This window comes from Curcuma longa, chromosome 8, assembly GCF_044706935.1.
Source record: "Curcuma longa cultivar G26 ecotype Majalengka, Jawa Barat chromosome 8, ITB_CL_G26_1.1, whole genome shotgun sequence".
Taxonomy (NCBI): Eukaryota; Viridiplantae; Streptophyta; class Magnoliopsida; order Zingiberales; family Zingiberaceae; genus Curcuma; species Curcuma longa.
Window position 1 is genome coordinate 4,262,077 of NC_133868.1, and position 22,882 is coordinate 4,284,958.

At 35.9% G+C, this 22,882-nt stretch overlaps 3 protein-coding genes across 4 annotated transcripts; all 3 read left to right on the forward strand.

Moving 5' to 3' along the window:
* Window positions 1-2,656: 2,656 nt before the first annotated feature.
* LOC141833741 (CO(2)-response secreted protease-like) lies at window positions 2,657-6,575 on the forward strand. The gene is made up of 11 exons (XM_074721238.1): window positions 2,657-2,791; window positions 3,040-3,131; window positions 3,224-3,321; window positions 3,452-3,604; window positions 3,834-3,945; window positions 4,086-4,638; window positions 4,928-5,028; window positions 5,134-5,376; window positions 5,456-5,570; window positions 5,652-5,859; window positions 5,937-6,575. The coding sequence occupies exons 1-11, from the start codon at window positions 2,657-2,659 to the stop codon at window positions 6,488-6,490; spliced, it is 2,364 nt and encodes a 787-aa protein (XP_074577339.1). The 3' UTR covers window positions 6,491-6,575.
* A 3,258-nt stretch (window positions 6,576-9,833) lies between these two features.
* Window positions 9,834-16,441, forward strand: LOC141833391 (glutamate receptor 3.1-like). 2 transcript variants are annotated; one of them, XM_074720819.1, is made up of 6 exons: window positions 9,834-10,408; window positions 10,501-11,849; window positions 11,939-12,216; window positions 12,715-12,746; window positions 12,838-13,244; window positions 15,839-16,441. In XM_074720819.1, exons 1-6 carry the CDS (start codon window positions 10,159-10,161, stop codon window positions 16,262-16,264), a joined length of 2,742 nt encoding a protein of 913 aa, XP_074576920.1. In that variant the 5' UTR covers window positions 9,834-10,158; the 3' UTR covers window positions 16,265-16,441. The 2 variants fall into 2 exon arrangements, with proteins under 2 accessions (XP_074576920.1, XP_074576921.1); XM_074720820.1 differs by having other exon boundaries at window positions 10,334-10,408; window positions 10,509-11,849; window positions 15,839-16,440.
* A 2,978-nt stretch (window positions 16,442-19,419) lies between these two features.
* LOC141833767 (pyruvate kinase isozyme A, chloroplastic-like) lies at window positions 19,420-21,601 on the forward strand. The gene is made up of 2 exons (XM_074721263.1): window positions 19,420-20,130; window positions 21,020-21,601. The coding sequence occupies exons 1-2, from the start codon at window positions 19,734-19,736 to the stop codon at window positions 21,319-21,321; spliced, it is 699 nt and encodes a 232-aa protein (XP_074577364.1). The 5' UTR covers window positions 19,420-19,733; the 3' UTR covers window positions 21,322-21,601.
* Window positions 21,602-22,882: the final 1,281 nt, after the last annotated feature.

Below are 22,882 nucleotides of genomic sequence, written 5' to 3' on the forward strand. Positions count from 1 at the left end.
GATCGGAATTGAAATATTTCGTGATAGATCACAAGGATTGTTGGGATTGTCTCAAAAAGCTTATATTGAAAAAATTCTAGAAAGATTTAATATGGAAAAATATTTTGCTGGAATTGCTCCAATTCAAAAAGAGGATAAATTTAGTCTTATGCAATGTCCCAAGAATGATATAGAACGAAAACAAATGGATTCAATTCCATATGCTTCTGTTGTAGGAAGTCTAATGTATGTGCAAACCTGTACAAGACCAGATATTAGTTTTGCTGTTGGAATGCTCGGCAGATATCAAAGTAATCCAGGAATTGATCATTGGAAAGCTGCTAAGAAAGTTTTAAGGTATCTTCAAGGCACCAAGAATTACATGCTCATGTACAGAAAAACTAATCACTTGGAAGTGATTGGTTACTCAGATTCAGATTTTGCGGGATGCATTGATAGTAGAAAGTCCACTTTTGGTTATTTATTTCTTCTTGGAGAAGGAGCAATATCATGGAAAAGTGCTAAACAATCTGTCATTGCCTTATCCACAATGGAAGCAGAGTTTGTGGCATGTTTTGAAGCCACAATCCATGCATTATGGTTGCGAAATTTTATTTCAGGACTTGGAGTTGTCGACACTATTACCAAGCCGCTGAAAATTTATTGTGATAATTCTGCAGCAGTATTCTTCTCTAAAAATGACAAATATTCAAGAGGTGCCAAGCATATGGAATTAAAATATTTTGTCGTTAAAGAAGAAGTTCAGAAACAAAGAGTGTCTATTGATTATATTAGAACGGATCTTATGATTGCAGATCCGTTAACTAAAGGTTTACAACCAAAGATATTTAAAGAACATGTACATCGAATGGGTCTTGGTTATCCCTTTGAATGATATATTAAGTTGACACTTTGATATCACTTATGTGTTTCTGATATATAGTTTCTAGTTATGATGTGCACATTACTGTGTTATAACATGAATTGTCTAGAAACATTATTGTGGACCATTATGAAATTATATGTTCATTTACAGACCTTGTATGATAGAATGCTGATGTTTGTGGTATATAGAAGGAAGTATGTTATATAATGTACAACCGCTATAACCCACATTTAGTATTTTATTATATTAAGGTAATTATGATGTCTTAAGAGGATGAGTTTTTTGATGCTTAAAGTTATAATGCATCATACTTGAGGTTTTAATTTTAGACCAAGTGGGAGAATGTTAGATAATTATTATTATCTAATTAATAATTGGTCTTAAAAATTAAAGGAAAATAACGTAAAGCTAAATGTAACTTCATGCAAGGGAAGTTACTAAATAAGTAAAACTCATCTATATATATTAATAATTATTATTAGTAACTGATGTAAATAATAATTATAACCGATGCATGATGGATGCACGGAAATAATGAAAGCATACATATATTGGTCCTCTCTCTGCCTATAAATAGAAGACATTATAATGATCCATCAACGAAAAATATTGAGTGTCTTCGGGAAGAAAGGAAAGAAGAGAGAAATTAATATATGCAAAATAATTGCATTGCAATGGCTTCTTCATCAAGCTCAGGTATGTAAAACATATAGATTTCAAGATCCATTTCATTAAATAAATATTTAATGATAATTGTAAAATTAACAGCTATCACTAGTAAAGATTGTAGGTACGTACACTAATTTTGTATGTCAAAGTACCCCAGTCTAGTAGCCATAGATGCACAAGTTTAGTAGATGTAAGTACTTTAATTTGTAGATTTATATATAATGTGTAAGTATGATAAAGACATAGCTATATAAGCATAATATTTCAAAGTCTACTAGTTTCATAGACGTAAGTGCACTAATTTCACTAGTTTTGTAAACTTGTATACAAGTGTAAGTACGATAAAAGAAAAAAAGATATTTCAGCAAATTGGAAGTGTAACATTCGAGCATGATAATATAATTTATAATTCTCACGGCACAAGTGTCATGTGGGGGAGGGGAAGATCGTGATTGATGGGGTTCTACCCAAGATTTGTCCGCTGATAATAGTACAAAAGGGAAATAAATTAGGTATAAAGTAGGAAAAGGGATTGAGAGACAGAAGTCTGACCTCATGATCGCAGTCAACAAGCTGTTGTTCACTGAGGGGCTCCAACTGGCCAGTTGCCCGTAGACATATTATTCCATGGCAAGCAATGACAAAGTTACTAGCCAGTCGATTAATTTGATTACTTTGTTATCTCACTGCAACTAATCGATCATCTGGTTCCAGAGAAGAAAACTGCAAGAGCATAATATCTGGGCCACTTTAATCCAGAAAAGTAAGTCGATCTGGGCCCTCCAGCAAAGTTTTAAAAAAGAGCAAAACATCATTAAAGATAATTGGTATCCTAATCACTGAGATCGTATCTTCTTGGTAAGCATGACTATGTAGGAGATTATTGAATTATTGGAGTCCATGACATCGACACATTTAGGTTAAGTTCATTTGATTGATAATCACTAATTAAAAAATGATACGGCAAAGTTTTTGAGAAATAACTTAGAAAAGGAGCATTCCTTGTCAAAGTTTATCAAATGCAAAGAGAGCAACAATAACTTAAATATTTGAAAGCTGCACATGATTCCGATTCTCTGAAAGCAAAAAAGCTACAACAACCAACCTACAAATGGCTTCTGAATGCAACTATGCTTCCAAGTAGTCCTGCTCAATTTTGGTCCAGAGTTTGTATCGCCTGCCATGGACAACCTATTGCAGTTCTTCCTTGTTTTCACTTCCCTAAGTATCCATGCTACTTCAAACCAAGTTGCAGAGGTATTGATGAATGTACCCTAGCTCTATGTAGTTTTCAGACTATTAAACAAGAACATGAAGACTCTATCCTTTTGTTCATCTAGAAATATATATTGTGGCTAAATATAATCATTGTTCTAGTTATTCAGTACCTTCTCCTGAATTAATTGTTGTACTATTTTTAAATTCATCTGACAATTCGCTAGCCTGCAAAGTTTGATTTTAGAGAGGGAAATCAGATCTTAAATAGCTGCATCTGTTTTCTATAGCCTTATGTTGTCTACATGGGTAGCATACAAGGTGGAGACCATGATGCTCTACGAGCAGCACACCTGCAAATGCTATCCTCTGTCATTCCAAGGTAACATAGTACTTCTGAGAGGTTGTTAATTGTAATCTATAACCTTGTATAATGACATACAGCATGTTCTTATTTGATGTTGCTCATAACAGTGAGGAGAAAGAAAGGGTGTCTCTGATACAAAGTTACCATCATGCATTCAAGGGATTCTCGGCCATGCTTACTCAAAAAGAAGCTTCTTTATTATCTGGTTGCAATATTTTCCCTTAATTTACATTTATTAGGTTTTGATTACTTTTGTTTTATAGTCCTCCAACACAATGAATTAGGTGCATGATAACAAACTCTCTGACCACATAAATACCTATGTCTGAAACCAGGTTATGACAATGTGGTATCAGTTTTCCCAGATCACATTCTTCAACTTCACACTACACGATCTTGGGATTTCTTAGATGAAGAATCTGGTATTGGATCACCACGACTCCGCAGTAAAGCTTCTAATGATGTTATAATTGGCATAATTGATACTGGTAATTTCACTAATTCTCATATATTGAATTATATTCATCAGACATGAGGTTTTACGCAACATACTTGGAGCACACAGAAAGAAAAGAAAGACATGGAACTCTTTTCATTCTTAAAACACAAAACACTTGGTCGGATGATATTGAATGGAATGCAGATATTGGCCTCCTAACAGTCGATAAAATCTAAATGGTGTGATATTGGAACTGAAGCAATGAAATTTTATTGCAGGAATATGGCCGGAATTGCCTAGTTTTAACGATGTGGGGATGAGCATGATCCCATCAAGGTGGAAAGGAACCTGCATGGAAGGATCTGATTTCAAAAAATCTGATTGTAATAGGTAAATGCGTGACCTGAGAATTGATTTGTTTTGCATCTATTTATACAATTATTTTGTATGCGTGTTTGAAAAATATGTGACAATATTCTTAAACCTCACCTCAATTTCTTATCCTATGAATTTATTTAATACTGTGATAGGAAGCTGATAGGTGCAAGATACTATACTAATCATGCAGTATCCACCCAACCACCATCAAATGACTCCCACATTAACAAAGTAAGTACTTTTGGATCACCAAGAGATAGTGTAGGTCATGGAACACACACAGCGTCCACAGCTGCTGGCTCAATGGTATCAAACGCTAGCTACTATGGCATAGCAGGAGGAATAGCCAAGGGAGGTTCTCCTTCAAGTAGGCTTGCCATGTACAAGGCATGCTCACTTGGTGGATGTGCTAGCTCTACTGTGTTAAGAGCAATAGACGATGCTATCGATGATGGTGTTGACATAATCTCAATATCAATAGGAATGAGCTCTGTATTTCAGTCTGATTATCTAAGTGACCCCATCAGCATCGGTGCATTCCACGCTAACCAGAGAGGTATATTGGTTGTTTGTTCGGGTGGAAATGATGGACCAGATCCGTATACAGTGGTCAATTCAGCTCCATGGATTTTCACAGTTGCAGCTTCGAGTATTGATAGGAGTTTCCAGTCAACAATTGTTCTTGGTAATGGTAACATGTTCAAGGTAAATTACCCGAGCAACACTGTCTGTGAAAATACTAATCTTTTGTGTCAGCAGTACTTCAAAACCTGTCACATTCCAAGGATAATTGGACAAAAAAAAGGTTTTTAAACACATCCAGAAACCAAAATTCCTTATTTTTCATCAATGATCATTATGGATATGTCAACTAGATTTTGCCATTCTTTCAGAAACATCTGCGCAGTCAATCATGCCAAGCAAAATCTTCATTATTGAAGTATGATAATAGATTTATCTAAATCTCAAAATGTTAACCTACAAACTTTTCCAGGGAACAGCCATAAATTTCTCCAATCTTAGTGGATCAGTATTATATCCGCTTGCATATGGTGGCGATGTTGCAGCAGAGTTAACACCGAGATCAGAAGCAAGGTGCTACATTCATCAAATTCAGTATTTTTCTCTCATATCCTGCGTAACAATGGCTAATCAGACTTGACACTCCTCTTCTTTTTCTCTTATGAAATTGATTCATAGTAATTGCTATCCTGGATCAATCGATGCTGATAAAGCTGCTGGAAAGATTTTAGTATGCGTCAACAGTGTTCCATCTGTTACAAGGCGTATAAAGAAGTTGGTAGCTGAAGGAGCTAGAGCTAAAGGGATTATTCTTATCGATGAGGTTGAAAAAGAGGTGCCATTTGATTCAGGAAGTTTCCCATTCTCACAGATTGGAAATGATGTGGGAGCTCAAATTCTCCATTATATTAACTCTACTAGGTAAGATTACGCTTTAAAAGTTTTAGGTTGCAGATCAAAGTGATTTTATGAAAAAAAAAATTGTAAATTGCGAATGCAGAAAGCCTTCTGCTGTCATTCTACCAACAGAGGAAGTGAAGGAGTTCAAACCTGCACCGGTTGTTGCTTACTTCTCTGCCAGGGGTCCTGGAGCACTCACCGAAGCTATTCTTAAGGTTAATTTTCTTCTCATGCTTAATTCATATTGGGCCAATGTCTATCGTTTGTTGTTTGATTTATTTCTGATAAAACAACAGCCTGATGTGATGGCTCCGGGCGTTAGCATTTTGGCAGCATCAATTCCTTCATCTGATGGTGTTCCTGTAGGGAAAAAACCATCAACCTTTGCCATCAAATCAGGAACTTCAATGGCTTGCCCACATGTTGCTGGTGCTGGTGCCTTTGTGAAATCTGCTCATCCAAGGTGGTCTGCCTCAATGATAAGATCTGCACTCATGACCACAGGTATTTAACTGCATGGAGTTTATCGCATCCAAATTCCAGAAATTATTCATATCCTTGCTTTCATCCCTGCAATGCAGCTACTGTAACAAACAACCTTGGAAAATCCCTCACAAGCAACTCAGGTGCCAGTGCAAACTATCATGACATGGGAGCAGGAGAGATAAGTCCACTTAGAGCTCTGAGTCCAGGCCTAATCTTTGAAAGCACCACAGAAGACTACCTCAACTTCCTCTGCTACTATGGCTACAAGAACCAAGCAATAAGAACCATTGTTGGCACCAACTTCAGCTGTCCAATTAAGCCCTCGCCAGACCTAATATCCAGCATCAATTATCCTTCCATCTCTATTGCAAAGTTGGAAGGCAAGAATCAAGCAGTGAGAACTGTCAGCAGAACAGTGACAAATGTCGGACCCCCAAATTCCACATACACTGCTTCAGTGGATGCTCCGCCTGGATTAATAGTGAAGGTTTCACCTGAGAAGTTAGTTTTCACAAGGAGATGGATGAAGGCTTCCTACCACGTCAATTTCCAAGCTACGACAATGAGCAAAGGATATGAATATGGGTCGATAGTATGGTCAGATGGAGCTCACAAGGTTACAACAGTGTTTGCTGTCAATCTTATGTAATCCATTGTCTTCACAATTTTATCAAGTTTTTTTCTTTTACTTTTTCTGAGTTTTGTCCCTATACGTTAATGTCTTCTGGTGCTCTGACTTCTTTTACATTTTTTTTTTTGTTTTTCTATTATTCTTCTGCTTTCCTGGAATTGCTGATACCTGTATCTTTTCTACCCGAGGACCTACATCATGATTCCAGTATCATGTTGGGCTCGTTTTTTCTGTTACTTAGAGATGTCTCCTTATAATATGTTTATATATACGGTTACGATGGAACCCAAAAGCAGGGCCTGTACAAATATTATAATAAAGGAGGGAATATGTTACTTCAGTAGATTTTACACGATCGACTCCACGATCATATATATAAAAAAAAAATTAAAAAATTATAATTGGCCATCATGAAGAAGACATTTTCTCAACTTCATCAAGATTCGACTCTTGTCCATTATAATAATATCTATGTCGTAATAATCAATTCAATCTTAAATAGGGACGGAGCATTCACAAACATGACATGCAAACACTTACCTAAAATTCAATTTTTGCTGCGATTCTTTATTTTAATACATTTCAACGAAATGAAACAAATGGTCAAAGTATACACCAACAATACTAGCACTTTTTATGTTTAAACCATTGATACTAGTTATCAGCTTGAGCTGTTTTAATATATTCGACTTAATTAGTTTTTTTTTTTTGTTAAAGTCTGAGAGCCAACTGAATTTCTATACGAACAAAAATTACTCAGGTGGGTTAGGTTAGGTTTGATTGCCAGTCTAGTCTAGCCAACCTTGTTTTTTTTATTTTTTTTATTTCATTTTCTAGATGTTATTGGAGTAGGTCCCATTTGTATGTTTTTTTATTCAAAACTGACTTTCCTTTTTTTTAAAAAAAAATATTTTTATTACTATATAAAGAAGGAATAACTAAATGACTATTCATTTTGCGATGTAACGTTTAGATATTTATTGAACGTGCTCTCTACAATAAATAAAATAGAATTTAGAACATCATTTTTAGTGCCACTTTTATTCTAGTGTTAAACCATATCAATCAAGATGAGTAGATACACATTCAATCATAGATGATGGTGTCCCTCCATGCACTTGACTCGCTCTTTGATAACTATCATTTTGCCATGATATTTACGCTTCTATATTCATGTTTTTTTACCTTTTGATGTGCTAAATTCATGTTTATATCGTATTTCACGAGTAAAACTATTTTTAAATTTTAATATAAATTATCTCATAATTATGGTATTTTATGTTTATATTTGAATATGATCTTTGTAAGCAACCAAGGAATTGTGAACCCGAGTTGGATCGATCTAGATTGAGCTCAAGGCTAGGGCTAAACAAGGGAAATCAATCTGGTCTAATTTAGACCGCTCATCTAAGATCAAGAGCAGTCGGAGTCATCCATCAAAGATCTGGTCAATCCAAGTCACGGGAGAGTAGATCACGATCATTGATTAAGATATGAAGCCTTCGATTAAGATCTAAACTAATCCCAACCTTAAATCAAGATTTAGAGAATTCTCAATCATTGATTGAGATCTGGCTAATCCTGAACCCTTCATTCAGATTGGTCTGATCCACTCCATCCATCCAGATCTACCATCTTATCTGCATATTCATATCTGAAATAATCACAATCTGCAGAAGAAAAGATATGAGATCAAAGGAAATCAAAAGTTGGGATTGAATTGAGAATGCTACAGTGATAACCTCATATGACAATTTTGAGAGAGGCAAGAACAGAGAGGGGATCGCATGATAACATAGCATCATCTCTTCGGTCCAGTTTCCACCTCTGACCACCGGAGCTTGTCCAACATCGTCCACCGAGGTTAAAGGATTTTCCTTCCTCATCCATCGATGTTCAGAGAAGCAAGGGGATTCCCTACTTTGTTGGCCATCGTCATCGAGCTCCATCCATCAACCATCATCCATTGGGAATTCTCCAACTTTAACCAGGGCTTGAGATTTTCCATTACTAGAAAGCAAGAAGAATTCATCCTCCGAGGAGGTTAAGAGGGTTCTTTTCCTCATCTGTTCATCAACTCATCTTTCCAAGATTGTACAGCCACCACCAGATTGTTGCTAATATTGAATAAGATTATTGAAGTACTTAAAAGATATTTCTAATGTTGCTACGTACTTAAAAAAATGTCATGAAATTTTTGCTAATTATCTAACGATTTTTCAAGATAATTTCGAAGTACATAAATATTTTTAATTTTTTTTCTTTCACATGATAATTTTAAGAAAAATGTTGAAATAATTATGAATTTTATATGATTTTCAAAGTTCATGCATTTTCACAAAATTTTCAATATTTTTCAAAGCAATTTTCAAAGTCTTTTATAAACTATTTTACTAAAACATAATAATTTTTGAAATATCTCTTTAAAATCTTTTTAAAATATTGATTTTTTTTTTATAAGGCCCTTCCTTAATAGGCATCCTTGTTGACCACAAGAAAAATCTATCTATATGTCTTAGGAATTTAAGATTTTAGAATTGACTGAGAGATTTGGTCAACCATTAATATTTTTAAAGATATATAACTTTTTGAAAAAATATAAAATACACTCATATGAATTTCAATTAAATATTAATTTTTAAAAAATATTTAAAAAAAATATATTTATTAATTTATATATTTTAAAACTTTTTTAAATTATTTTCAATTTTAATTGTATGCACATGTATTGACCACCGTACCATACTTAAAGAAGGTTTAAGCACTTAGTTGTTATTTTGTCAAAAATATCTACACTTTCTTGGTTTTGCTTAAACTTTAAAGTTTATTCCAAAACTGTTATTTAAATCTTACAAAATTTTGTCTTTGCCTATCGAAAATCTTTGCCGAAATCTGATCTAGAGTTTGCCTAAATTTTAAGCAAACTGCACCGCCAAAGGATGCTGGGTATCTGAGTTGACCGCTATGTGCGCTTCTCGATTTATCCTGGTGGCCGGTGGAAAATTTTCGTGGGACCGGATTGGTCATTCCCACGGATTGAGTCAATGTGACTGACTAGGATTATCATTTTTTTTATTTTAACAATGCATAATCTTCTGTAAAAAGGTGGAATGACTGTGATTATCATTATGCAAGAGGGTATTGTCTGACTTTGTCAGTATTCAAATCCTTGTCCTCTTTCTGTAAGTATGCGTTGTAACCAACTCCTTGAGGACAACAATGCATAATCTTGAACGTATAAAGTGTGTTCTAAGCAAATCTTACTGTGTTGAAGTTGCGTGGGCAACCAGCCATGGCAGAAGAGCATAACTAATAAATTAATCAACCACTGAAAAAAAAAGGAGGAAAACATGTTCTTTCCACAGCTCTAAGGAATCAAGCTTCAAGTTATGGCAGTGCATATGATCGGCCGTCAGAGCACAAGATCCAGCAGCACCCGCCAAAGAATATGTTCTCTTCTTTCCAGTTGGAAAACGTGATGACAAGCTTTACACAATTGTCCTTCGACACAACGTTCAGCCTAAATCTTGTCTTAAACGACTCCAAATCTTGGATAATCTCCACGTTGTGGTCAGGTATTGGATTACCATTTTCAAAATCAAATCTTGTTTTCCGTTTCTAGTTGATGCTCGCTTATTTTCCTTTCTGAGGGAGAGAGGAAGTCACCAAACCACCGGATCACCAAGATGCTGGTGCTGTTTCTCCTCTTTTTTGCCCTTTTCTCAGTCACCGAAAACGCCGCCGCCACTTCGCGACCGGCGGTTGTGCACGTCGGTGCTATTTTCACCTTCGATTCCACCATCGGAAGAGTTGCCAAGGTCGCCATTCATGCCGCGAAGGACGACATCAACGCCGACCAAAGCGTTCTTCGTGGATCGAGGCTGGAAATTTTAATGAGCGATACCAATTGCAGTGGATTTTCGGGCATGGTGGAAGGTCATCGTCCTTACCTATGTAAAAATAAAAAAGATTTTTTTTTTGTAGTGACCTGATGATTTATTTTCCTTTGAACTCTTTCTTTATCTTAGCTTTGCAGTTCATGGAAACTGATATTGTTGCAATCGTCGGGCCACAATGTTCCACAATAGCCCATGTGATTTCTCATGTCGCAAATGAGCTCCATGTTCCTTTGCTCTCATTTGCGGCCACTGATCCAACTCTGACTTCACTGGAATATCCCTTCTTCGTCCGGACCACCAACAGTGACGTGTTTCAAATGGCAGCCATTGCCAAAATAGTAGACTATTATCAGTGGAACCAGGTGATTGCAATCTATTTTGATGATGATAATGGTAGAAATGGCATAGCTGCCTTAGGTGATGCTTTGGTGTATAGGCGCCGCAAGATATCTTACAAAGCCCGACTTCCCCCCGGAGCCACAAGGAATGACGTAGTAAATTTACTTGTCAAGGTTGCATTGATGGAGTCTCGGGTTATCATTCTACATGTGAATCCACAAGCTGGAATTATGATCTTTTCTGTGGCACATTATCTTGGGATGATGTCTGATGGGTATGTTTGGATAGCAACAGATTGGCTTTCTTCATTTCTAGATTCTAAAGCACCCGTTGATTCCAATACTATGAACATGATGCAAGGGCTTCTTACACTGAGACAACACACAGCTGATTCAAAGGTGAAGAGTGCCTTTGTCTCAAGGTGGAACAACTTGACACAAAAAGATAGCAATGAAGATTTTCGACTTAATGTGTATGGGTTATATGCTTATGATACTGTATGGATGCTTGCTAAAGCACTAGATGCCTTCTTTGATGATGGTGGAACTATTTCATTTTCTAATGACTCAAAGTTGCATGATGCCCAGGGAGGATCCCTTCATCTTGAGGCAATGAGTATCTTTGTTGGAGGAGAGCTCCTGTTGGATGAAGTTCATAAGACAGATTTTGTAGGTGTAACCGGAGAGCTTCGTTTTAACTCTGATCGGGATCTAATTCATCCTGCATATGATATCATCAATGTAGTTGGAAATGGGTTCAGAACTATTGGCTATTGGTCCAATTATTCTGGGTTATCAGTGGAGACTCCCGAAACACTTTATTTGAAACCACTTAATGTATCCCTGGCAAATGATCGTCTTTACAGTGTAATATGGCCAGGTGAAACAACCACAAAGCCACGAGGATGGGTCTTCCCTAATAATGCAAAAGAGCTTAGAATTGGTGTTCCTAACAGAGTCAGTTTTCGAGAATTCATCTCAAAATCACCAAGTACAGACACTGTTAAGGGTTACTGTGTTGATGTGTTCACAGCTGCTGTTAGCTTACTTCCATATGCTCTTCCTTATAAGCTGATTCCGTTTGGTAATGGTCAGGCTAATCCTAGTTATACTGAACTTGTAAACAAGATTGCGATAGGTGTAAGTCCTATAAGAAAACTTCAATAAGACCTGAATTTTGTGCACAACTCTGATTGCTTTCGCTAACTTTCATCACTCTCCATTGGTAGGACTTTGATGCTGCAATAGGTGATATTGCCATTGTCACTAATCGGACAAAGCTTGTTGATTATACACAGCCATACATTGAGTCTGGCCTTGTTATACTTGCCCCTGTTATGAAACATAAATCAAATGCTTGGGCATTCCTGCAGCCATTCTCACTGGAGATGTGGTGTATCACAGGGGTTTTATTTCTTGTAATAGGGGCAGTCATATGGATCCTTGAACACAGAATTAATGATGAATTTCGTGGTCCACCTCGACAACAAATTGTCACAGTCGTTTGGTAAGATTTAAATAAATAGAAATCAATGAAATAACTGATTGATAAATTATGCCTCAGAAATAAACCCTGACAAGCAAATCAACTTTTGTTGTTTCGGTTACCAAGTTGGTAATTAAAGAAATTATCCAATTGGATCTATTTTCTGATGGTAACTATTACTCTAAATTGACTGATTTTCACTAACCATATCAATCTGGAGGATTGTCAAACATGTAGGTGTATCCTTATTAGCCTATCGGAATTCTAATATGGTATATAGACACTATGAACAAAGCATAAAAGTTTGATCAGTAGCAATTGCTATTTGCCATAGTCAAATATTTGGCAGGACACAATGTCTACTTTTTCAACTTGTTCAAGGATCAAGCGTAGGATGCTATCATAAATGCTGATGACTTCTTTCTCCCCAGCACTGAACTTATTTTCAAGATAATTTTAGCACATCTTTTTCATTGTCAGTGCTACCCTTCCTAATTTTTTTGCTTGATGTCTCTGCAGGTTCAGCTTTTCAACTTTGTTTTTTGCCCACCGTGAGTATATAACGATTTTTAGGTGTTCATTTCACATTTGAGGTGATTATAGATAGTAACCTCATGGCACATTTCTCTTCTTTCGTTTCAGGAGAGGGCACGGCGAGCACTTTAGGACGTGTTGTGCTGATAATATGGATGTTTGTAGTTTTGATCATCCAGTCTAGCTACACAGCAAGCTTGACATCAATTCTTACAGTGCAACAACTCTCATCTCCTATTAAAGGAATTGACAGCTTGATTGCTAGTGATGAACCTATTGGGTTTCAAGTAGGTTCATTTGCTGAAAATTATATGGTCGAGGAGCTCAACATTCCTAGATCCAGACTTAAACCCCTCGGATCACCAGAAGAGTATGCTAGTGCTCTTGAGCTTGGCCCTAAGAAAGGAGGTGTTGCTGCTGTTGTAGATGAACGTGCTTATGTTGAGCTCTTCCTTGCAACAAACTGCAAATTTTCAATTGTTGGTTCAGAATTTACAAAAAGTGGCTGGGGTTTTGTAAGTATCTTTCTCGACGGACATATGATTCTGGTTTTCATGATCCACATTCCTTTGAAATTAGAAATGTTTACTTCCACTGTATATTTGTTTATTTCTCTTTTAGTGATTTCTGATAAAACTTCCTAATTGTGCAATCTTATTGAAGATAAAAATGATCTATATTGTTAACAAATTTTTATCCAGCTTAAAGGGCATTTGAAATCAGAAAATGATAAAAGTATGAACATTTGAGCTTCAGTATATGGTCATTTAAAGTTTTACATTTTGAAATGACTGAACTGTTTTAGAATTGAGGCATTTACTCATGCAAGATTGTTTCATTGAATAAGATTATCTTTGGAGGTTTGATCTCTTAATATACTCTTAAAATTTCTAGGATTCCTGTGAGAAGTGTTACCAGTGCTACAGGAATAAATTCAATAGTTGTTTTTAACTAGAAAATCAAAGAAGAAAGAACTACTGCATGAGAAACAAAACCACAAGAGTTGGAACTCATTATATGGTTTAAGCACGGGCAAGTCAACTCTCTTTAAAGAGAACGTTGCATCCCACCAGAGCACAAAGTAGACTTCTCCACAATCAACTTTTATTAAGTGCTCTCTGAGGTGTAGATGAAGATGAATTTCTAATGAGAGCCTCAAGGAAGCATAAAATTGGGTTATCTTTTTTGAAAAATTAGGGTTTTACTCATTGTTGCAAGATGATAAATAAAAAATTGAGACAATACCCTATTTTATAAATCTCAGAAACCTATTAAACTTGTTGGAAATTTGAATGGAAACAAGAGAGGTGGAAAGGAAGGAGACTCCATTGTAAATGAAATTTTAGTCCTACATTGAGAGTTTTTTGACATTATGGTTGGTTTATAATGTACCACAAGCATTGAGGGTGTAAACAATATGCATGGGGAAAGACTCTCTCTCATGTGTGGGCCCATAGGGATGCAAATCCAAGGCTCAGATTGCTCTGAACCAAGTTGATTCATGTGCGATCATGACCTATGCCCATCGAATGTTAGATCTGTCAGGGCAAAATTTGTCCAAGCAACCAATCACGTCTTGCCACCCCAATCCTCTTTTTTGCTTGCTACTCATGTGTAACAAATGTATTAATGTGCAATTAATGGAGAATTCATAACCGTTCGAGTGAAACAGTCGACCATTGATGGTCAGTCGCTAGCATTTCAACGCAAACGAGTAAAAGCGATAAATGGCCTTTATCGGTCATTTACTGCAGCAAAGGTGGAGGTGCAACTTCTATATAAGGAGGTCATGATCTTGAGTAAAAAAAGAAGGCAAAATCAAGAGAAAGGAAACTCCATCCATCTTTGTCCCCCCTCGTTTCTTCCTCTTTGCTGTGCATTTCATTTGGCAATTTACCCGTGATAGTGTTCAGATATAAACTTAATTCGCCGCAACCAATCCGTGCTTGGTGGTGATCGTGGTCTACTATTGTATCTCGAGAAACAGACATTTGTCATAACCTCAAAACACAGCTAAAGGAGGAGGTTTTAAAGAAACTACGTCGGGCCCAGGCCTCAGCATCTCTCTTTTCAGGATTGGCCGACCCACTCAAACTCAACGTCCCGACTCAACACTCGGCAACTTAGCTCAGCGTCCTGTCTCGGCAACTACTTGGGTGACACCAACTTCCCATTCAGCCTTGAGAAGCACATGGGCCGCTTGGCCCTCGTTGCACTCGGGACCAGAAGCACTTGGCTTCATCAAGCAACTTCCCACTTAGGCTTGGGAATCACTCGGGAGTAGCTCAGCCTAATAAGCTAAGCTGACAACTTTGAGATTATTCACCCTGAGTTGTTTTGTAATTTCAATTCAGAACTTCCCCTTGTAAACTCTAGCAATAATCTCCAACAGATTGTGGAATAACTTCCAACAAAACTATGTTGTGATAGTTCAATCAACCTGTACAAATTTGAAAAAGAAAAAACTATTTCAAAAATATTCTTTCAAGGAAATGGTATTCTAAATAATAACTAATTGAAAATTATTATGCAAAAAAAAAAAAATCTTATTGCACATGCGAGGGACTAGCTCAACTATTTGATGCTATGCCACATCACATGGTTTCCCTAACATCGCCCAAGGCATGTGGCCAAGCCAAGTCACGTTGGTATTCATGTATCATGAACAAGAGATATAAAGATGTCTCTCTGTCTGGATCTTCGAGGTGTGGGACTAACAGAAAAATGGAACCCATACAAAACATTATTTCTTAGTTGAAATCCTTCTCTTATTCCATCTAGAACTACCGAGTGTGTAACATCTAGAAGTTGCTATCTTCATGAAATCTATTCTTATTTTTCTGCTTATACTGTGAAAATCATCAACAACATGTTCAATTTTCTAATTTCAAATGGAAAACAGATTCTTCTCTCGAAAGCATATATAGTCAAATAAGTATATTTCAAATATATTATTAAATTATTGTTCTTTTCGACTAAAATTAGTGCATTATTGTATACTGCTTTCTATTTATCTTAGCATGCTTGTGTTGTGACTGAGTCGATTTGGTGGCTACTTTTTTTTCATGGTGGATACTGCGATGTTAACAAGTTGTCTACCTCCAATTAGGTCTTCCCAAGGGACTCTCCTCTATCTGTTGACATGTCAACTGCTATACTTACTTTGTCTGAGAATGGGGATCTTCAAAGGATACATGAAAAATGGTTCACTAGAGCAGCTGGTTGCATTTCAGATACTGATGAGATTGAGTCTGAAAGGCTTCACCTCACCAGTTTTTGGGGATTGTTTCTCATATGTGGAATCGCATGTACTCTCGCTCTCTTTTTATACTTTATAATCATGCTTCACCAATATATTCAGCTGGGTTCCCCAGACAAAACAGACTCTTCAGGCCACCAAATATCACAGTCAGGGCGCAGCCTCCGAAAGTTTCTTTCATTTGTCGATGACAAGGAAGAAGATGTCAAAAACAGATCAAGGAGAGGACAGAAGCAGAAGGAAACCAGCAATGCCACTGTTGATTTTGAAAGTTGAGACTTGACAAATTCTAGCCAGTCTATTTGCATCTAAATGTTCTTACTCTATTACCAGAGAAAGAGTGGATTGATTATACATGCAGCTTGTCCTTTAAATTTTATAATTCCACTTGTCCTAGAACAGTTGAAGTGCTTTATCCCAAGTGGTAAGCATGAAGACGTGTGTTGCTTGAGGTTTCGGGTTTGAATTCTCTTAGCAATATGTATTTGTTGACTGAGGTGTGCGATTCAAGTCTTAGCAATATGTATTTGTTGGCTGAGGTGCTGTTGAGGCAGTATGCTCTTATCAACCTAATGGTACCGTGCTTCCAAAAAATCCCTTAGAGGGTTTTCTGATATGGGATCGTTTCGGCAGTGGAGCCGATCACTATAAAAAGTTTACTCACTACAATTTTAAAGCGCAATCAAAGGATGCTGAGCGTCTGGGTTGATCGCTGCGTGTACTTTCCGATTTACCTTGGTGGTCGATGGAAAATTTTCATAGGATCGGATCGATCACCCTCAGAGATAATCAATAGGACTAATTGGGATTTATCATCATCAAAGATTGCCTTACAACTCAAAGTGGCAATGGGTATTTATTAGCATTTGTATCTCAAGACTCTTAAAAGTGGGTGCTGCACATGGCAACATGCCAACAGTCAAAATAAGTAGAGATGATTTCATTTTGAACTGCACTTGTATTTGGAACATAATGTGTTGCAATTGTGTCAATGTTATTCTTTCTATGGCTGTGTATATGATTCCGACTAAATATGATATGAGCATGTTTGAGTAAGATAAACTAATTAGTATGCTAATTAGAATCTGGAACTGAAAGAGTTGAGAAAATAAAGGAATTGAGTGTATTGTTAAAGCCATATTAATGTGTTAATCGTATTCTATTATTGATTAAAAAGTCGTAGAGCAAATCATGTTACTAATAGTCCTAGAGTCAATTATGTGATGATTGACTAGGGACTTTTGTATCATATTCTATTATTGATAAAGACAAGACTTTTGGTTATTATATTTATTTTATATTTGTACCAAATAACTAAGTATAATAATGCTCTTGGATAGTTAGTTCTAATTTACATTATATTGATTGTTTGAGTCGATAGTGAGATGATGTAGAAAATATTACTTTTAATCATTCCTAGTTAAGCATTAATATTTAGGGACGATATTAATGCGTTGAGACTAGCATGTAGGTCAACTGGATGACTTGATTTCACAAGTTATGGATATGAGATATCGAGTTGACACATGAGTATACATTAGAGAATGTATACTGAATTGTCCCGCCATGAGAAAGTTTCATGGATCGTTATATGAGTGTCATAAACTTTCTCATGTGACTATTGGTATGAATAATCTTTAGACCTAAAGTCACTACGGTTCCTTACATAAGGAGTTATGTACTTTGATGTCATCAAACGTCATCCGTAACAGGGTAGACTATAAAGGCGATCATTGGATATGCAACAAATTATGCTGAATGTGAGTGATGTAGATGAGATCTATCCCTCCTATATAACGGGAGTTATATCTTGTAGTCTCTTGATAGAGTAGGACCACGAAATGCATGGTCATGCTCAAAATGAGTCAATATGAGATATTGAGCTCATTTTCTTGAGTGAGTTTACTTGGGAATCAAGAAACACAAAGATTGATATCGAGGATGACACGATCTATGCCTCATCGATCAATCTAGATATCAAGGATAGAAGGACAAGGTTATACATTATAGTAGTCACGAAAAGGTTAGTTGGATCTCGACTTTCTCGTCACTTGGGTAGTAATGATGCATTGCTAGATGCCGCTTATTGCTTATGTGTCCAAAGCGGCTAGATACATTACTAACGTTACGAGAACCTATTGGGTCACACACAAAGGACACGATGCTTCGGATATTGATTAATTTTAGTTTGACTAAAATATGATCCGAATTGGATTAATTGAGTTAGACTCAAGTGAATCTAATTGGATTATGAGATTGAGTCTAATTTGAGTTAGACTCATTTAGATTAGACTCAACCAAATTTGAATGAGATATTAATTTATTAAAATATTTAATGAAATAATTATAGAGGAAGACCATGGATTTTTCTCTTTATTCGACGAAGAGAAGATGAAGAGCCAACATGAGAAACATGTGCTCTATTTGGATTTTAATTAACTTTAATGTGAGGAAGCTAAAGAGATAAAAACTCTTCATATTCATAAAATGAATATAAAAGGTTTTTCTTTCATTTTTTTTGAAAGATGACAAGTTATTTGAGTGCTTTTCTCCCTCTTGGCCTAACACTCCTTTTCTTCCTCCTTCTCATTGTTTTGGCTAATTCACCTTGTGTGGCTCTCATCACAAAAGACGATTCATCTCCGAAGCTTGAGATCGTGTTCATGTGGATACGTATAGAGGCATAAAAACTTGAACGTGCAAAAGATCCGACAAACCTTGGACGAGCGGGATAAGCGAAGGGCACACAACAAAGGTATACCATATTAGATAGGATTTCATAGATCTAAACTTGTACAAATTTTTTTTATATGGATCACGGAAGGAATTTTATTTTTTGCTATGATTTTTTTTATTTATCGCATAGGATTCCCTACAAATCACTTATGTAATGCCCTTAAAATTTACTTCTAATTTTGTGCATAATAATATATTTGTGGATGCATGCAAGTCCTAAGTTGCCACTTGAATATTGGAGTAAATATATTTGGCTTTTTGTAATTTAATTGGGGCAATGGATATATATTTGTCATTTACATGATAATGCAACTGCTAAGCTGCAAAGATGAATTGAAGTACAAGATGGAGTCGATGAATTATGAGATTTGGAATTTTGGAGGTGCAAATCTGAGGGATGGAAGCCCCCAAATCTTCTCCTCTCTTCCAAGCTCGAGTCTTTTGATTCTTCTTCTCCCATCGGGCAGAAAAATTCATCAGATTGAGTGGAGGGCAAGTGTTCTTGGAGGATTTCTCTCCCTTGGCGGCCTACAGCTTCCAGAGGAGAAATAGAGCTTTCCTCCACTTTGATTTTGGGTAAGGAACTCAATTTTTTTCACTTAGTTTAAGGTCCCAAGGGAAGGCTTAGAGCTTGATGAAGATTGGAATTCTAATGATTGTAGGCGATGAGAATCATACAAATGACACATGTTCATATTGCATAGATACTTAATTACTGCATATTCATGAGTCTCTAGTTTCCTTTGCCTCTGTACCATAGAGGATGAGTACTCACAGGTGAGGAAGAACATTCTACTAGAAAGATCAATCTTGAAGCAAAACCAACTAACCAAATATGTTTTGGGAAAGAATCATCTGGGCATAATTGATATGAATTTTCAAAGCAATAATATATTCTTATGTGATAGCTTATACTACTTATTTCAGTGAAATTGCTGTGATCGCAAAGATTGAGAGTTTTGATTCCTTGAAAAAGCTAGAAGAGATCATCCGTGCGTCAGATGGAACAATGATAGCCAGAGGAGACATGGGTTCTCAAATTCCTCTTGAAGAAGTCCCTTCGGCTCAGCGAAAAATTGTTAAATTGTGCAGACAGCTTAACAAACCTGTAATTGTGGCTTCTCAGCTTCTGGAATCTATGATTGAGTATCCGACGCCGACTAGAGCTGAAGTTGCTGATGTCACAGAGGCTGTTAAACAGAGGGCAGATGCTCTGATGCTCTCAGGTGAGTCAGCTATGGGCCAATATCCAGAGAAAGCATTGACTGTGCTTAGAAATGTAAGCCTACGTATTGAAAAATGGTGGAGAGAAGAGAAGATTCATGAGGAAATCGATCTTCCAGATATTTCATCTTCTTTCTGTGATAAAGTTTCAGAGGAAATATGTAACTCGGCTGCTACAATGGGTAAAGTATCTTCACATTAATTCAGTTTGCCTATTTCTATTCATCTAGACTGCAAGGCCCATCTCAACTTTATTCCTGGGTTATTTGTTCATGCATCTACTGGAGTATGATAAACTAGGTGTATATATATGTTTACTCCATCTAATTCAGTATCACATTTAACTATTTAAGATATAACTGCAAATGGCAGAAATAAATGCTTCTTAAGCGAATTCAATTTTCTCATCATTTGTCTTGATTTTTATTTGTGCTAAAGAGTATTTTCTTGATGTTTCTAGAAACCAACCTCAAAATAGATACCATTAGGTAGAACAACAATAAAGATACATCTATTTCTATAGTGTTTTACGCTGTATACGCAATTTTTTTGGGTTTAGACAAAAGCTGGCATTGGAACTAATTTTATGCTAACACCTGCTTACTCTTAGCTTCAAGGAGCTGCCATGATCTCTCTTGATATGACAATGATGTGACTTGATGCTATCTAGTTTCTTTATGTGGTTCAGACAACCTGATCGGCATCTGACTTTCCAGTCCAGCAAAAGATTTCATTAAAAAACATTAGAAGGAAGAACTTGGATATACTAAAAGCTACTAGGGTTTGACAAAGTGTACTTAGGAGGGAAAATGAAAGGTTTGTGTTGGAAAATAGAAAATATGGACATGCTGGTCTTTTCTTACATGATTTTTTTTATTTCAATAGAATACACGAAAATCTTCTACTACAAGCATTATAAATCCTCATAGGCAACAGCCTATGCGGTGTTCAAAATTCAAATGGATATCCTCTTATTGTAGATGAACTTGTATTGTTAAACGGATATCCTCTTTTAGTGGAGTTTTGTGCTTAAGATTATTCTTTAGCATATTTGTTGATTGTGATTTGCAGCTAACAACTTGGGTGTTGATGCGCTCTTCGTCTTTACAAGGACCGGCGAGATGGCCTCACTTCTTTCACGTTGTCGCCCTGATTGTCCCGTATTTGCATTTACTCCTTCAGCATCGGTTAGAAGACGATTGAATCTTCAGTGGGGTCTGATACCATTTCGCCTTAGTTTCTCATATGACATGGAGAACAATCTGAACCGCACATTTTCTTTGCTCAAGGCCAGAGGAATGATCCAGCCTGGTGATTTGATCATTGCACTGTCCGATACATTGCAGACTATTCAAGTGATCGATGTGCCATAGGAAGAAACATTGATTTTTCCCACTAATTTATGAGAAGAGGCAGATATGATAAGATTAGAAGACCGTGTAGAATTCATGAGTTATTACTTTGAGTTTTATTTTTTTTTCTTTTTTGATCTTGCATCGACTCTGATTTACTAATTTACCATAATGATTATGCTTTTCCTGTCGATTGTTTCTCTTTTTTCCCTCAATTTTTGTCTTGTGGTGTAGAATGAATTTTGTACACAACATTCATACAGGAGGGACCATAAAAGAAGTAACTTTTTGTTTTCTGAGACCTCTCAAATTTATTCTTAAATCTTTATCATAAAGGTGTCTGTATTCTAAAATTATCCTTATCAACAGAGAATTTCACACTCGTTTGTTTCAAAGTTTCAACATTAGCTGAAGGCCAGCACCATCACTTGATCGATGAGTCGATGAGGTTGATCGCGTTGTCGGTGGTGATTCATGTGACGGGACGTGCCCAGTCCTTGTCGCTCCAAAGTTGTGTGCTACGCCTCCTCTTTGGGGACTGCAGGAGCTGCTCCTTTGTGATCTAACCATCACCTCTTCTTACTTTCAGTTTGTGTATTATATTTCATGGTGGGGATGTGTTAAAGCAATTGTGAGTTGTCAGTTCGTTAGAAAGTAGTTTGGTAGCATTTATATCTTATTGTTGATTTTACTACTACATTTCCACTTCACTTCTCCTGTTATATATACACTTTAATGGTTATCTGTTGTCATTTTATTTTTATACTTTAATGTTAATCTCAATGCTAGCTCTAAGTATAGTTGAGGCACTAATTCTACCTAATGGTAGAGAGATGAGTATCATATTATATATATATTCTATTATTAATTATGTTAAAGTGTATAATCTTTCTTATATATTTTAGTTTACTGCATTATATATATTGAGGTAAAAGAGAAGTTGAATTCATCACTTGAAAACTACTGATGAGTTTTTTTTTAATAATTTTTCACTACAAGAAAATAGATTTTCAGATACCAAAAATTCTATTTCTGAAAATTATTTTTCCGTCTCTAAACAATATTTTGAGACAGAATATTTCGTCTCAAAAATCCGTTAGTGAAAGCTCCGTGACTAATTTTGAGATAGAAAAATTTTATCTCTAATTTCAAAAATAGATTAAAAATTCATTTATAAATCTATTTTTAATTTATCAAATGAAATTAATTTCAAATATAAATTTCATCTTTAATTTTATTTTGAAATCGTCATTAGTCTGTCTCAGATTACATATCAAATATAATTTATTCTATTTATAAATTTGTTTACAATTCTATTTATAAATTCGTATATAAATTTTATCTCTAATTTTATATTAAATCCATCTTCACCTAATATTTCTGTCATTAAGCTACTCGACATCCGAAGTCGCCAAGCCTATCCCTATCCTATGTGCATTATTCCTACATTTCTCATTTATATATTAGATTATAAGAAACAATCACACATTTCAAATAAATTAGAAATATTTAAAATAATTAATTTTTAGCTTAGTCGAGATTTAATTCCTGCTCACCTTAGTAAGTCTGCTCTATCATAACC